Source organism: Zeugodacus cucurbitae, chromosome X (assembly GCF_028554725.1).
Source record: "Zeugodacus cucurbitae isolate PBARC_wt_2022May chromosome X, idZeuCucr1.2, whole genome shotgun sequence".
Taxonomy (NCBI): Eukaryota; Metazoa; Arthropoda; class Insecta; order Diptera; family Tephritidae; genus Zeugodacus; species Zeugodacus cucurbitae.
In genome coordinates, this window is record NC_071672.1 from 29,615,334 (window position 1) to 29,631,203 (window position 15,870).

At 39.8% G+C, this 15,870-nt stretch overlaps 1 protein-coding gene across 1 annotated transcript; it reads left to right on the plus strand.

Annotated features, from left to right (window-relative positions):
* Window positions 1-71: 71 nt before the first annotated feature.
* Window positions 72-15,631, plus strand: LOC128923065 (uncharacterized). The gene is made up of 2 exons (XM_054235442.1): window positions 72-3,771; window positions 3,831-15,631. The coding sequence occupies exon 1, from the start codon at window positions 2,218-2,220 to the stop codon at window positions 3,601-3,603; it is 1,386 nt and encodes a 461-aa protein (XP_054091417.1). The 5' UTR covers window positions 72-2,217; the 3' UTR covers window positions 3,604-3,771; window positions 3,831-15,631.
* The last annotated feature ends 239 nt before the right edge of the window (window positions 15,632-15,870 follow it).

Genomic DNA, 15,870 nt, shown 5'->3' on the forward strand with positions numbered 1-15,870 from the left:
TATATGTTTATTTATATATATTCTTTTTTATTTTCTTGTATGTGTATGTGCTGCCTATCCATGAACGGACGGTACACACACAGTTATATATGTGTGTATATATAATTTATTTTGGCATACATGCAATACCAGAGCGAACAAGAGATTTCCTTACGAATTATGTATTACATACAAATGGACATATGTACAAAAGGCATACATTGATCCGGAGAAGTTAGCAAAAATTAAAAAAAAAAAAATCAAATAAATTAAAAAATAAAAACATTAATATTGTAACCCCTGGCATTTGAACGCAGCATACGCATTCCAACATGCAGGCATATACTTATGTATGAATATAACTAATTTTCATATATATGCAGACATATACATATGAATATACATAACTAATTTTATTTTGAATACACCTCTGCTTGAATTTGGCCCCTGGGTTACACCAAACCCAATTTGTTAAATATTAAAGCTTTTAATTTAATGAAATTGAGTATACAAGTGCAAACTTGTCTAACAGCCTTTTCGCACAGAATTTATTTGTTCAATTAACCGACTTTGCTCGATTTACCATACAAACAAATATCATTTTTCTACATTAATTTTTAATCGATTACAAATAGATTTACCAACCAAAAAATCTCATTTTTTCGACAATAATTTTTAATCGATTACAAATTTAGTAGAAAATGCGTTGCAGCACTGTGGGTTGTTGTCTACTCTGTAAATTTGGCTGTGTTTATTGATCAACTAGCAACCAAATTACCAACTACTTTTGAACAGCAAAAACAAAAATGTATAACAGCTGATCGTTAATCGAGTGGCCGGCAACGCGAAGTGCAAATACTGGTTTCTCAATTATAAACTTCATGTATTCAATTAATTTGGCTATGCGAAAAGTCTATAAAGGCGGTTTATATCTGTATATTTCATATTGTTATATCAAAAGGTGCCAAGAGTGCGTGGAAATATATGGTAGCCATGCAAGAATGATAGAAGACAAGATTACGACAGGCGTTTACAGTTAGCTTTTTAGGGTTTTGAGTTCCTGTTGAGTGACTACTTTCACGACCCCGAACACGCGAGCATAACAAAATTGCACGGTGGTACAAAACAATAAAACCAAAACAAAGAGCTGAAGTCAAGGCTAGTGCTTAATTATTATTTAAAATTCTAAGTGAAAAATGTATTAATTTGAAAAAGAAGTCCGCAATGGCGGAATTAAACAACAATAGTACAAAAAAATCGTCTATAAAGAATTTTTTTCACTTTTCCAACCAACAATAAAGTTGTCAAAATGGCGAACTTTTCGTAACAAAACATATAATTTTAATTATAAATATGCATTATTATATTGGAACATTTTATAAATGAAGATTTTAAGAATTACGTTCATTGTGATATTTTATCTGCACATTATTCAATTTGGTTCACTATGTTTCACATTTCCGTTTTCCATTTGACAATTCTTCTGTTGCCTCTTCCCATTCGTGGGTCGTGAACGCTTCAGCCTGTCGTAATCTTGTCTTCTATCATTCTTGGTAGCCATGTTTATTTATAAGCAGACAACTAACGTAATACACATCTCAGAATGGACCGGACATGAATATGTTACTCCCAAGAAAGAGAGAGAGAGCATTTCCGAAAATTTTGCTTTCAAACTATTTGTTTCACTCAGTCACTGAATAAATAAGCGCTAAGGCCGGCGGAAACGAAAATCAAATATTCGGATCAAATAAAATCTATAAGGATAATAAATTACATAATACTCATATACAGAATCGCTTCATAACTTTTCAAGAAATCATGTCCACTGACTTCAAAATTTGAGATAAGCCCGATTAAAGTTTTACATTCATATTGACGTGGTGTGATGATAGGATTTTCCTTCTATATCTTGAAATTTTAATCGTATCTATTTCATAATTTGGTCGACGGAATTCCTCTTGGCTATCCCTCCGCGCGGGTGTCGACTGGGCAATGGGTGGCGTTGCTTGCACGGTGGTGGTCTCTAGCTGTCTATGGACAGGCTAAGCCACTGCATTGCAGGCGGGCGTCACCTAGCTAAGGCTGTTGTAATCCCTCATTCACCTCGTCATGGTGGTCAGCTCCACATGCAACCTCATGAGGGGGTGGATGAGGGTTTACATTGGCCATTGCTAAGACGTACCTGGCGTCAGGTATAAAACGCTAGGGGTAGAGTCCCCCGAATTTCTAAAAATCGACATGGAGGACAAGAAAAAAGAAGAAGAGCGGGCTAGGATATTAGCCCAAACGTCAGTGGGAGGCGTGGCTGTTACCACCGGCGGGCACAGCGAGATTTCGAGCTGTGTCGCCAGCGGCCGCACCTCTACTGCAGCGGGAGCAGGTTGCAGTGGTTGTACTGTTACTGCCAAACCAACTCTACGTCGCACCGGTGACGCAGTCCACGAAGACTCGGACCAGGAAATCGCCGTAAGTATAAATACGGATAAGGAGGATGAACTTCTTCGCTCTCCGGAGCTATCGACCGAGGGTTCCAACTCTGGCAACAAGAGAGGGCCCCGGAAGAAGCCAAGCAAGGAGGGGTTGAAGGCAAAGGCGCGATATACAGCGGCGGTCGGGATTTGCAACCGACACGAAGGCAAGCCTAACCTGAAGGAGGAGGAAGAGAAAAGGTTGGCTTGGGCCAGAGAAGAGGTAAAGAACGGCCGAGCTCACTTCGCCACTCGTAATTGGTGCAATGCTTCAGACCCAGCGTTTGCGAATCGCATTGAGGAGCATATTGCGGAGAAGAGGCAGCGCTCTACGGAGGGTGAAACGAAGGCACCAACAAAAAGGAGGAGATGCAAAGACGAAGCTGAGAAGCTAGACGTCAGGCATACGGACGAGAAGCCGACAACGTCCAAAGCAGCGGCGGCGGTCAATGAGATTGCGAGGCGACACTTGATCGTTGCGCTCATCGATCGCAGCAACCCGCTGGGACAGATGTCACAAGAGCGGTGGAAAACAGTGGAGATGAAGCTGTTGGAAGCCCTCTTCGCACGGATGGACTCCGATCCAAGCGCACCCATGCCAACTTTCGATGGAGCGGGGTGGCTTGGGGGGGTCAACATCCTGAAATGTAAAGACGAGCCGTCGTTGACCTGGGTGAAGGAGGCTGTAAAAACGCTTCCGAACCTATGGGAAAACGCCAAATTGGAGGTGGTAGACCGTAGCAGCATTCCTTCGGTGCCCAAAGCGAAGGTTATTATACCTAGGGTGGTAGACCCGAATCATGCTCTGCGGTTACTACAAAGACAAAACCCGGACGTGCCGACTAGCGACTGGAGGGTACTAAGCGTGGCGAAATCTTCAAACGAAGACGGAGGCCAAAGCTACATCCTCCAGATTAATAATGCGGCGGACGACATACTCTATGCGAGGTTCGGGAAGATGGCGTTGGTAGCGTGTAGCTTCGCCTCAAAAAGCGCCACCCCGCGGACGGCAACGAGAACACGCTCGAAAAAGGTGAAGTGGAGAAGGATCTCGGCATCGAAGAGATCATGGCGACTTCACTGGTCTTACAGGAGGTGGAAAGGGCACCTACCCAACAATCTGATGGCGCAAAATCAGGAGCTGAGGGTACTTTAGCTGAACCTCCACAAGAGTAGGATCGCCTCAGCCGAGCTCCTTCTCAATTTAGAGAAGGGCGGCTACGACGTGGCTCTAGTCCAGGAACCATGGATAGCTTCGGGAAACGTGGTCTCTGGGCTAAAGTCCAAAAACTTTATAACATACATCCCGAGCGTAACCAACAGGGTAAGAACGGCAATACTGGTGAGCAAAAAACTATATTCCCATGTTGATCTCATCCACAGATGACTTAACGGTGGTGGGTGTAAAGGGTGTCAAGGATGAGCTCATACTCCTTGCATCCTGCTACATGCCACACGATAGCGAGGCGCCAACGGCGGAGCTCCATAGACTGGCGGTTACATCCAGTGACAGGAGGCAGGCGCTGGTGGTGGGCGCCGATGCCAACGCCCATCATACGATCTGGGGAAGCCCAGACATAAACCAGAGAGGTGAGTCACTATTCAACTTTATCATTCAAAGTAGTTTAGCGATAGCCAATCGAGGTGAGGAACCTACTTATATAGGACGCACATCGAAGAACGTTTTAGACATTACTCTATATACAAATAGAGGTGTAGTGATGGAGAACTGGAAGGTGTTAGGTACACCATCATTCTCTGATCATAGGTACATCTACTTTTCCATTCGATCGAAAGCGAAAATAAGAAGTGTAGGTAGAAGGGATCCAAGAAGGGCAAATTGGGACCTCTTGCACCTTGCACTTTTAACTCTCACAAAGAACTAGAGGAGGGCGTAAAAATATTTACAAATGCTCTCAACAAGGCATTCCAATCCGCGTGTCCTCAATTACAGCTGAGGCAAAACACAAAGCCCCCCTGGTGGAACAAGGAACTCGGGTCCTGCAGACGCAAGGTACGAGAGATGTTCAACTGGGCCAAAATAGCAGAGAATAATGAATGCTGGGGTGAATATAAAGATCTGCTACGAGACTACAAAAAGCTATTGCGTAGGACCAAGCGTCAGTCCTGGAAAAGCTTTTGTGGCAAGTTTGAAAAGACCAATGAGGTGGCAAGGCTCAGGAAGTTGTTATCCAAGAGTCCCGCTCCACCTGGTCTGATTCGCAAAATTGACGGGGAATGGACGCACAACTGTGAGGACTCATTAGAGGACCTTGTCAACGTGCACTTCCCAGGCTGTAAGAATACAGTCACTCCTGAGTGTGAAGAGGAATGTCCTAGGAACTTTCTTGAACAAATTATCACGGATGACAAGATTGAATGGGCAATTCGCTCGTTCAGCCCATTCAAATCCCCAGGTATGGATGGAGTCATCCCAGCCATGCTACAAAACATACCACGGTTGGTTGTGCCGTGGTTAAAAACGATTTTTAGAGGATGCCTAAGGTTCGGGTATGTGCCGCACTCGTGGAGAGAGGCTAGGGTAGTGTTCATTCCAAAGGCAGGTAAGAACAACCCAACCTACTCAAAGGAGTTTAGGCCCATAAGCCTAACCTCTTTCCTTCTGAAAACATTAGAGAAAATTATAGACGTGCATATAAGGAACGCGGCGCCCCCTGGTAGCCTGTCCAAGGCACAGCATGCGTATACTAAAGGCAGATCTGTAGAGACTGCACTCCATTCACTAGTATTTAACATCGAAAAGGCCCTGGAATATAAGGAGTATGCTCTCGGAGCTTTTCTGGACATTTCCGGGGCATTCAACAACGTTTCAACGGAAGCCATTTTGAATGGCATCGAGTCTATAGGAGTTGAACCAGCCATACGGCACTGGGTAAAAAACCTCCTGACATCTAGAAGGATAACGGCAGAATGGAACGATGCCAGAACGACTAAGGAAGTCGGTAGGGGAACTCCGCAGGGCGGAGTACTTTCTCCGCTCCTTTGGACACTGGTCGTGAATAATCTGTTGAAGAACTTAGAAGGTAAAGCTCCCAAGATAATAGCATATGCGGACGACATAGCCATAGTAATAACAGGAAAGTGTCTGCATACTATTAGCAACATAATGACCAGCACACTCAATACTGTCCAAAATTGGGCAACACAAGCAGGCCTAGGGTTAAATGCGGAAAAAACCGATCTGCTTGTTTTTACAAGGAAATACAAAATCCCTCAATGGAGGTTCCCATCACTAAACGGAACAGAACTATCACCAAAGGACCGCACTAAGTACCTAGGAGTCGTCTTGGACAGTAAGTTACTGTGGAAGCACAATGTGGAAGAAAGGGTAAGAAAGGCTAGTAATGCTCTATATGCATGCAGGCAGTTGCTCGGCACTACCTGAGGGCTTTCTCCCTCTCTCATGCACTGGTGCTACACAGCGATAGTGAGACCAATCATGCTCTATGGTGCTATTGTGTGGTGGACAGGCTTGAAGAAGTCAACTTATCGAAAGCAATTGGAAAGGGTTCAGCGACTCGCAGCTCTCTGTATAACGGGAGCTCTGAGAACCACCCCTACGGCAGCTCTTGAACGGATACTTAACCTGCCGCCGATAGATCTCTTTGCCGAAACTTATGCGGCAAAATCTGCGGGGCGACTACTGGCGGGAGGGGAATTTACGCATAGAACTTTTGGGCACAGCTCCGTGGGTAGGGGCAGTTTGGCAAGTACCGACTACTTGACCCCACTAATGATTTGGGAAAGAAGATTCCGGGTGAACCTGGAAAAAGACGGCTGGCGTAAGGGAATGATAACCTCACGCAGCACATTGAATATCTACACGGATGGCTCGAAAATGGAGGACGGGGTAGGTGCTGGAATATACTGTCAGGAGTTAGGCGTAAAGCAGCCTTTTAAACTTCCGAACCACTGCAGTATTTTTCAAGCGGAGGTATTTGCTATTGGGAAAGCCGCGGAGCTAGTCCTCAATACAGCAGCCGGCTACTCCAAAGTCAATATCTACGTAGACAGTCAAGCAGCAATTAAGGCAACAACCTCGGTTTGCATTTCGGCCAAAAGTGTCTTGGATACCAGGATGGCAGTGGAGAGAGTTGCCAGGAACACATGTCTTCGCTTCTACTGGGTGCCAGGACATAAAGGCATTGAAGGCAACGAGATTGTGGACGAAATTGCCAAGAATGGTGTAAAACTGTCTTCCGGAAACGCGAATAACATTGGCAAACCCATGCACTGTCTGTTCGATGATCTGGACAGGGGCATGAAAAGAAAAATCCTAGCACGTTGGACAAATATACCGGGGTGTAAAACCGCTAAAGCCATGTGTAAAACCGTAGACCAGAAGTACACCAAACTCATTCTGTCACTCGATAGAAGGGACTGCAGGAGTTTGGTGGGAATACTCACGGGTCACTGTCTGGTGGCGGCACATGCCTACAAAATGGGACTTACAGATCGAGATAACTGCAGGAAATGTCAAGAGCGAGGTGCAATAGAAACAATGAAGCATCTTCTGTGTGCCTGCCCTGCATTGTCAAGGCAGAGACTTCGCTACTTGGGGGCCTCACAATATGAGAATCTGGAAGAGGTATCGAAAGTGAAGCCACAAATGCTTTTAAAATTCGCGTCAAGCGCAGGCATCCTAAGAGATGACTACTCCTCGTGGACAACGTGACGGCACTCCATCTGGTATCACAAAGGACCTAAATAGGTCTATGTGTGGCGTATTGGCCTACCAGTTTAACCTAACCTAACCTAACCTATTTCATAATTTTGAATCCCTAATCCCTTAATTCACCAGGTGGTCCAAATAAGAGTGATCCCTGTAATTGAACAAACTGTTCATTTATACGGGATTCTTTTAATTTTGATGTGCAATTAAGCGAAAAGTACCGTAATTTAAAATTTTGTTCGAAAATAATCTGTGATTATTCTTCAACGTATAATTCACATTTTTTCACATCGGATTGTGGAACGACTTGGCTGAAGCCAAATGAACAACTGCAAATTAAAAACTTTAAAATAGTTAAACTCAGTCTACGTGGGGACATTAAAATGTTGATACAGCATTATTAGAAAAAGATACCGGCGCCACTTGCACAGTAAAATCATTATTCATATATGGTAATCCCTGAACAAATTTCAGCACCAAAATACATTATATCCAAGACAATTTCCTCACATAATTTTGCTAAAATATCTCAAATATTTATCGATAAACTATAGTAGTAGTTGGAAGTATCACATATTTTAGAAGAAAGTTTTGAGGACGAAGATTTCACCACTACTTCTTTTGATCTCACTCATCTTTCCAACATATCTCCAATTAAAAACAAGGAACTAGTAGTAAAGACACACAGACGTGCTCACCGCAATTATAACAAGTAAGGAAGGGCTAAGTTCGGGTGCAACCGAATATTTTATACTCTCGCAATTTATTGAAGAAATTTTATTAAGATAACATACAATTTTACCCATAAATTCGGTATAAAGTTTAATAGAATAGCGAAAATCGTCACATATTCATTCAGTTTCACCAGCAAGGTATACTATATACAAGACTATATGCTCACTCAATTTTGCTAAGGTATCTCACATATTAACCAATACATATATGCGGAATAAAGCCCACCGTATTTTGGAAAAACCTATAATTATTATAGGTATATGGGAACTAGGAGATGATATTTTTGAAAAACCTATAATTAGGTATATGGAGATGTTATGACCCGATTTTAATAATTTTTGGAACAGAGACACACTATTAGAAGAAAATAATTTCCTCGAATTACATTAAATTAGCTGAGAGATTTACCCATATTTTCGGTGAATAATTACCCTTTGGCACTGAGTTCCTCATGTTCGATACCCGGGCCTTGAAAAGTTATAGCACTATTTCGACAATTTCTCCACAAGTGCATATATATTATAAAGTAAAGAAATAAGATGGAATTAAAAATTGAGTTATATGGGAAGTAGGCCTGGTTGTGAACCGATTTCGCCCATATTCCACCCGTGTCATCAGGGTGTCATAAAAGTGTTATATACCAGTGTTATATTTCATTGAAATCGGTCGAGTAGTTCTTGTGATATGTTTTTTGACCCATAAGTGATCTGATATTTCTTCTGTATAATTTAGTGTTTCTGACGTTTTTCGTTAGTGAGTTAACGCAGTCATTTTCAACATAACTCTTGTATGGGAGGTGGGCGTGGATATTATCCGATTTCTTTCATTTTTGGACTGTATAAGGAAATGTCTAAAAGAAACGACTGCAGAAAGTTTGGTTGATTTATTAATTTGGGAGTTTTATACAAAAACCCTATTTAAAAAAAAAATTACATCAAAATGTGCACCTCCCTAATGCGATCCTATGTTCCAAATTTTATTTATTTATGTATGGCTTAGTTATCACACTGTATAAGTTTTCGGTTTTCGCCGTTTTGTGGGCGTGGCAGTGGACCGATTTTGCCCATTTTTGAAAGCAACCTCCTCAGGATGCCAAGGAATTAAGATATCTTAATTTTTACTCAAGTTATCACACAGACAGACGGACGGACGGACGGACAGACATCCGGATTTCTACTCCACTCGTCATCCTGATCATTTATATATATAACCCGATATCTAACTCTTTTAATTCTTGGTGACACAAACAACCGTTATGTGAACAAAACTATAATACTCTGTGCAACATGTTGCGAGGGAATCAAATAAAGATGGAAGAATAAAATTGGAATTAAAAAGTTGGGCAGATAATCATAAGTGCACCCAGTACAGTGATACCGTTAAATAAAATCCATTAAGGACTGCTTTAAAGATGTGTCTCGTTACATTTTTTTTTATAATTGTACCTATTATACAATGATTAAATACTAACAACAATTCAATTCTAATAACTTCAAAATAATAATTAAAAGCTAAATGTTAGAGAAATTCATTTGCTGCTACAGTTGCCTTGCTAAGTCGGTTTTCTCGTTCAGCAGTACCGATGAGTCTGGATGCCTCTTAATTTACATGCTGTATAAGCCTCATTTCGTAAGTCTTTGCAAGTTTGGTTATTTCGTTTTACTGAATTCACTCCAAGATCACGATGAAGTCAGCAGATCTAACATACCGAGAGCATTAACTATACTTCTTAGTACCTTATTTTGGAAGCGCTGAATGCAGACAATACAGTTTTAACTTAAGCAACCCCATAGTTGAGCTCCATAGGCCCAAATTGGCTTTAGTACTTGATTATAGGTAAACAGCTTGTTTGCGATTGAAAGCGTGGATTTCCTACCGACCAGATGGTAAAACTTAACAAATTTGAAATCTAGCTCGCATCTTTTTTTCTTGACATGCTCTTTCCAGCGAAGCTTAGCATCTAAGTACTTAGCATTATTGTTATGTGGTATAGGAGTACCATTTATATAAATGGGATGGTATGATGGGTTTATTAAAGTAAAGTCTACGTGCATTGATTTAGAATCTTTTAATTTAATGTGCCACTTGGAAGCCCTTTTAGTAATTGCATTGACAGCTGTTTGCACTCGAAGGAGAGAACATTTCCGAACACTTTCGATAGAGTTGGCAGCAGCGATATTGGCCTGTAAGATGTGACGTTGTTGGCGCTGTTTACAATGTTTACAATTTTTTTTATACAATTCTTTGGTAGATTGCGTAATATCTTAATATCTCTCCGGTTATTAAATCAAACCCAGGAGCTTTTTTGAGCATTGCGTTCCTGATAATACTTTTAATTTCTTTACAAGTAACTAGAGAAATGCTGACGAGTGGATCCAACCAACTATTTTCACAGTTTGGTTCATCTCCGTCGTTAGGTGTAAATGTTTCTCAAATGATTTGCAAATACTGCAGCTTTTTGTGCATTCGTTTTGGCCCATTCAGTTTCGTTTAATTTTATTGGTCCGACAAGTTTTATTTGTTTATTAATATTCCTTGCAGCTTTCCAGAGCGAATAATCGGTAGTTTTATCAACAGTGAGTTTGGACAAATACGTTTTGAAGGAATAGTTTTTAAACTGTCTAATTTTTGTTTTTAGTTCCGCTGTACATCTATTAAGCTCTGTTTTGAGAGCAGCCGACCTAATTTTGTTTTTAGTTCCGCTGTACATCTATTAAGCTCTGTTTTGAGAGCAGCCGACCTAGTTTGCTGCCATCTTCGTCGAAGTTTGCGTTTTTTATGGATACCATCTAAGATGTATTTTGGGAATTTGACCACGTGCCGGACAAAATTACTGGTTTTTCACATAAAGTTAGTAACACTGGTGAATGATCAGAGCTTAAATCTGAGCTATCTTCAATACGTAAATTGATTTTCGATACTTTGTTGATGACAAAAAAGTCACGTAGATCTGGTAATTTCCTACTATCTGCAGGCCAAAAAGTGGGTCTACCTGTCGAAATGACATTGCATCCAATAATTTGTATAGCTTTCAGTAGTTCTCGACCTTTGGTTGTAGTTAAACGTGATCCCCAATGAGTATGTTTTGCATAAACTCATATAAGTATCAGTTTTGATATTACGCCTGGGCGGACTAGATAGAGCAATTAAGTTTAATGACTGACTGTGCATTTTTACTGAAATTGCTGTAGCTTGAATTTCTTCAGTCTTAATCTGGGCTTCTTCGAAATGTTTATTAATACTTTTGATTAAAACCGTGCTTCCTCCCCATGCTGTTGCTGGGTGCGGATTGTGGTATAAGTCATAATTTTTGAATTTTAAAAATGAATGGTTCGTAAAAAGTGTTTCGGACAACAAACATACATCAATATTTATGTCGTTTAGAATAACTTCCAATTCATTTATCAGTTGAAGCATTCAAGGTGTACGGATGTGCTTTTTAATTCGCTCCGAGAAATCTGATTTTATATTTTCTTTTTACAAAAGTAAACAAACATCAACATAAATATCATCGGTTAAATTGTCAACAAACAATCAAATCAAAATACTGTGCACAAAAATTACCATAAAAAACATAAACAAATAGTGCACAAAACAAAAATATAAAAACAATAAAATCAAACAAACTATAATTAGTGCTGAGCAGCCTCACCAGCCTCATCCTTAAATGCCTACTTCAGTTTTGTGGAGCCAACAAAAACAACTCCTGCCAACAAAAAAAGCAACGGCGGTGATGAGTCCTCGCAGCGATCAGCTGAATTGGAATCGAAGCAAAGGACGCAGTCGGCAAAAGCAGAAGTAAACAGAAATCGCGCAACAACAAATGCGTTGATAGCGACAAGTATGCAGGTACCAACAAGCACCCGGTTAACGAAGGAAAACAAAAAAGAAGGTGAGAATGTACAATGCAAGAAAGGACCATCTATTCAGGAGGTATTGACCGCTACATAAACACAAAAAGGAAATCTAGTCCAATTAAATCAGCGGTCAATAACAAAAAATTTCAAGCAGGCACGCCAAATGGTAAAAAGCCAGACATTTTAATTGGCAATAGATTTGCCTTACTGAGCAAAGAATCTAACGACGATGCGAAGGGTACTACTGCAGCAGTGAATGCCAAACCTACTCCAATCTATTTACGTGAGCGTAGCTCAAATGCGCTAGTCTCCAAATTGAGCAATTTAATAGGCACGAACAATTTTCATATAGTGCCTTTAAAAAAAGGTAACATAGATGAAACGAAAATACAAACGTTCACTAAAAAAAGTTTCATGGATGTAGTGAAATTCTTATCAAATAATAACAAGAATTACTACTCGTACCAATTGAAGAGCTCTAAAGGCCTAGTGGTAGTCATAAAAGGTATAGAGTCGTCGGTAGACTCTAACGACGTTAAAGAAGCTCTTGAAGAAGGTGGTTTTAGTATTAAATCAGTAGTAAATATATTTAACAGAAATAAAGTACCTGAGCCAATGTTCAAAATTGAATTGATGCCAAATAATTAACAACTAAAGAAAAATTAAACACATCCAATTTACAAGTTAAAATATTTGATCCATCGTAGAATCACCGTCGAGGGACCACATAAAAGAAATGGTCCGGTCCAATGCACCTACTGCCAAGAGTATGGGCACACGAAAGCATATTGCACTCTACGTAGTGTCTGTGTGGTGTGTGGTGATCTGCATCCTACATCAAAATGTACTCTTAAAAAAGAGGAATTAATTAAAAAATGTAGTAATTGTGGTGGAAATCACACTGCAAACTATAGGGGTTGCCCAGTATACAAAGACTTAAAAACTAAATTGACTGTTGGAATTCAAACACGCCGTAATCAAATGATAAATATCCCTTCCAACGAAATTATCGAAATCCCTGTCCAAATTTCAAAACAATGTATTCTTAAAAATAATGCTGCACAAGGGGGCTATGCAAACGTGGTAAAAGGCAACATAACACAAATGCAATTGCCCCAAAACCAACCAAATGGAAGCATTGAAACAATGATTTTAAATCTTACCCAATGTATGACACAATTTATGTCAACAATGCAAAATATGATTCAAGAGGTAATCAAAGCCCAAAACCAAATGTTGCAAACTTTTTTAAGAAAAAATTAGCGTACTTAACATTTGTATATGGAATGCTAATGGTGTTAACCAACATAAATTGGAGCTTATTAAATTTCTGAATGAAAATAATGTTGATGTAATGCTGTTGTCAGAAACCCATCTTACGAATAAAAACAATTTCTTTATACCGGAGTATAGACTCTATGTTACAAATCACCCAGATGGAAAGACACATGGTGGAACAGCAGTGTTAGTTAGAAAACGACTAAGCCACCACGCATTAGAATCTCATGCTACAGCGCAGTTACAAGCAACAACAATATCTATAAAAAATCGTTGCGGAGACTTAAAGCTGACGGCTATATACTGTTCACCTCGTTTTAAAATTACGGAGAGTGAATTTAAAGACTTTTTTGAAACGCTAGGTCATAGATTTGTAGCAGGTGGAGATTACAACGCAAAACATATGTATTGGGGCTCACGACTTATTAATCCGAAAGGACTACAGCTGTATCATACTATTATAAACAGGCGCAATAACCTTGATATAATATCCCCGGGTAAGCCGATATATTGGCCTACTGATCGTAAAAAAATACCACATTTAATTGATTTTGCAGTAATTCACATAACAGTAGATACATGTACTGACCTTTCTTCTGATCACTCTCCTATACTAATAAAGTTATGTGATCAACCCATATTTGTTGAAAAGAAAGTGGGCCTAACATCACACAAAACGAACTGGCTAAAATACAAAAAATACGTAAGTAGCCACATTAATATTGAATACAAAATAAATACAGAAGGAGACATTGACGAAACTATTAGGGAACTCAATGATATAATTATTAGCGCAGCGGTCTTAGCAACACCAAAGAAAAGCTATAAGCCACTTGGTCACAGAAAAATCTGTAATAGAGAAATAGAACAGCTTGTAAATGCTAGACGAGAATGGCAGATAAATCGCTCCCCTTCCACTCAGCTTCAATTGAAATCTGCTGTACGCAAATTAAAACAAGCGCTCAAACGCGAGGAAGAACTCAACAATGAAATATATATAAAGAAGCTGTGTCCAAACTCAAGCAAGCAAAATTTACTTTGGAAAGCCCAAAAGTCCATGAAGCCACCAGTCGACTCCAACATGCCTATACGAGACTTGGGTGAAAATTGGGCTCGAAGTGACGAGGAAAAGGCTACTTGTTTTGCAAATCAACTAGAAAAGGTATTTCAACCAAATTGAACAAAGAATAACTTTAAATTGTCAATCTTACCTAACACAGCAAATGAGTCGCCCGAGTCCTTTAAGTCTTCACCTTCTGAAATTATTGGCATCATAAAAGAACTTAATCCAAAAAAGTCGCCAGGACATGATAATATCACCCCAAAATTGCTAATTGAGTTACCAAATATTGCTGTAGAGGTGCTCTCTTTGCTCTTCAATGCAATTCTAAGTTTCGGATACTACAATTTCGTGGAAAATGTCGCAGATTATCCTGATAGATAAACCTGGGAAAGACTTGACACAGCCGTCTTCATACAGACTAATCAGTCTTCTACCCTGCCTTTCGAAAATATTTGAAAAGGTGCTACTATCAAAGATGTCTCCTTTCCTCCACGAAAATAATGTAATACCAAAGCACCAATTCGGGTTTCGTGCAAAACATAGTACAAGAGAACAAGTAAATAGAATAACTAACGAAATAAGAAAAGCATTCGAGCACAGGAGTACTGTTCAGCTATATTTCTAGACGTAGCTCAGGCATTTGATAAGGAGTGGCATGTAGGGCTTTTATATAAGATTAAAAACATTCTACCTTTAGAATTGTATAAAATATTGGAGTCTTATTTAAGAAATAGAGAATTTACGGTTAAAGTGGGAGACTTCATATCTGATGAACGAAAAATAAGGGCTGGTGTACCACAAGGCAGTGTTTTAGGGCCAACTCTGTACATAATATATACTGCTGATCTTCCAACAGCTAATAATTATAGCATCAAGAATATTATTGGAGCACTTAAGATCTATCGAAGAATGGTATTCATCTAGATAGAAGGCTTTCGTGGAGAAAACATATACCTAGTAAAATAACGTGCATGAAGATAAGAGCTGCAAATTTAAATTGGCTTTTAAATAAAAATTCTAAACTTAGCTTAGACAACAAAGTGCTTTTATACAATGCGGTCATAAAGCCGATTTGGATGTATGGCATTCAACTGTGGGGTACGACCTGTGCAACTAATATTGATATAATACAAAGGTTCCAATCGAAAATGCTTAGATCAATCACGTGCTCACCATGGTACATTCGCAATGAAAATATCCATAAAGATCTTGGTATCCATATGGTGAAGAAAGCAGTAGAGGACAGCAGATTGAAATATATATCTAAACTCCGTGATCACCCAAACCCATTGGCTAATGCCTTAGTACATTCCTGCGATCAAACACGCCTAAAAAGAAGGGATATGCCTGAATACTAAAGAGCAACGTTTCACCAATACAGCTCAATCACTTGTTTGAGCTTGTCTAGTTTTTTAAATAGATTTAAGATTTTATAACTTATTGTTAGGCTTAAAGTAAAAGCAGATTCAATAAATTGCTTAGCCATTTGCGCAAATGTAAGTTTAGAAATTAATGGGGGGGGGGTTCTTACTTCTTTCCTTCCTTTGTCCGCAACGGAGTTTTTCGTCTGAGCATTGACATTCTCCTCAACTGTATTACCATTCTTTTTGTCTCTAATTTTTTGCAGTTCTTTTGCAACGACATAACCACGGTAGCTTGCAGGATGAGAACCGCCGCAGTTGCAACATTTGGCAGGATCTTTTTCGGCTTTGGTGCATTCAGTTGTAAGATGTTTGCCTCCACATTTCGCACATCTTGATGGCTTACCGCAGAAGTTTTTTGTATGTTCAAAAGCTT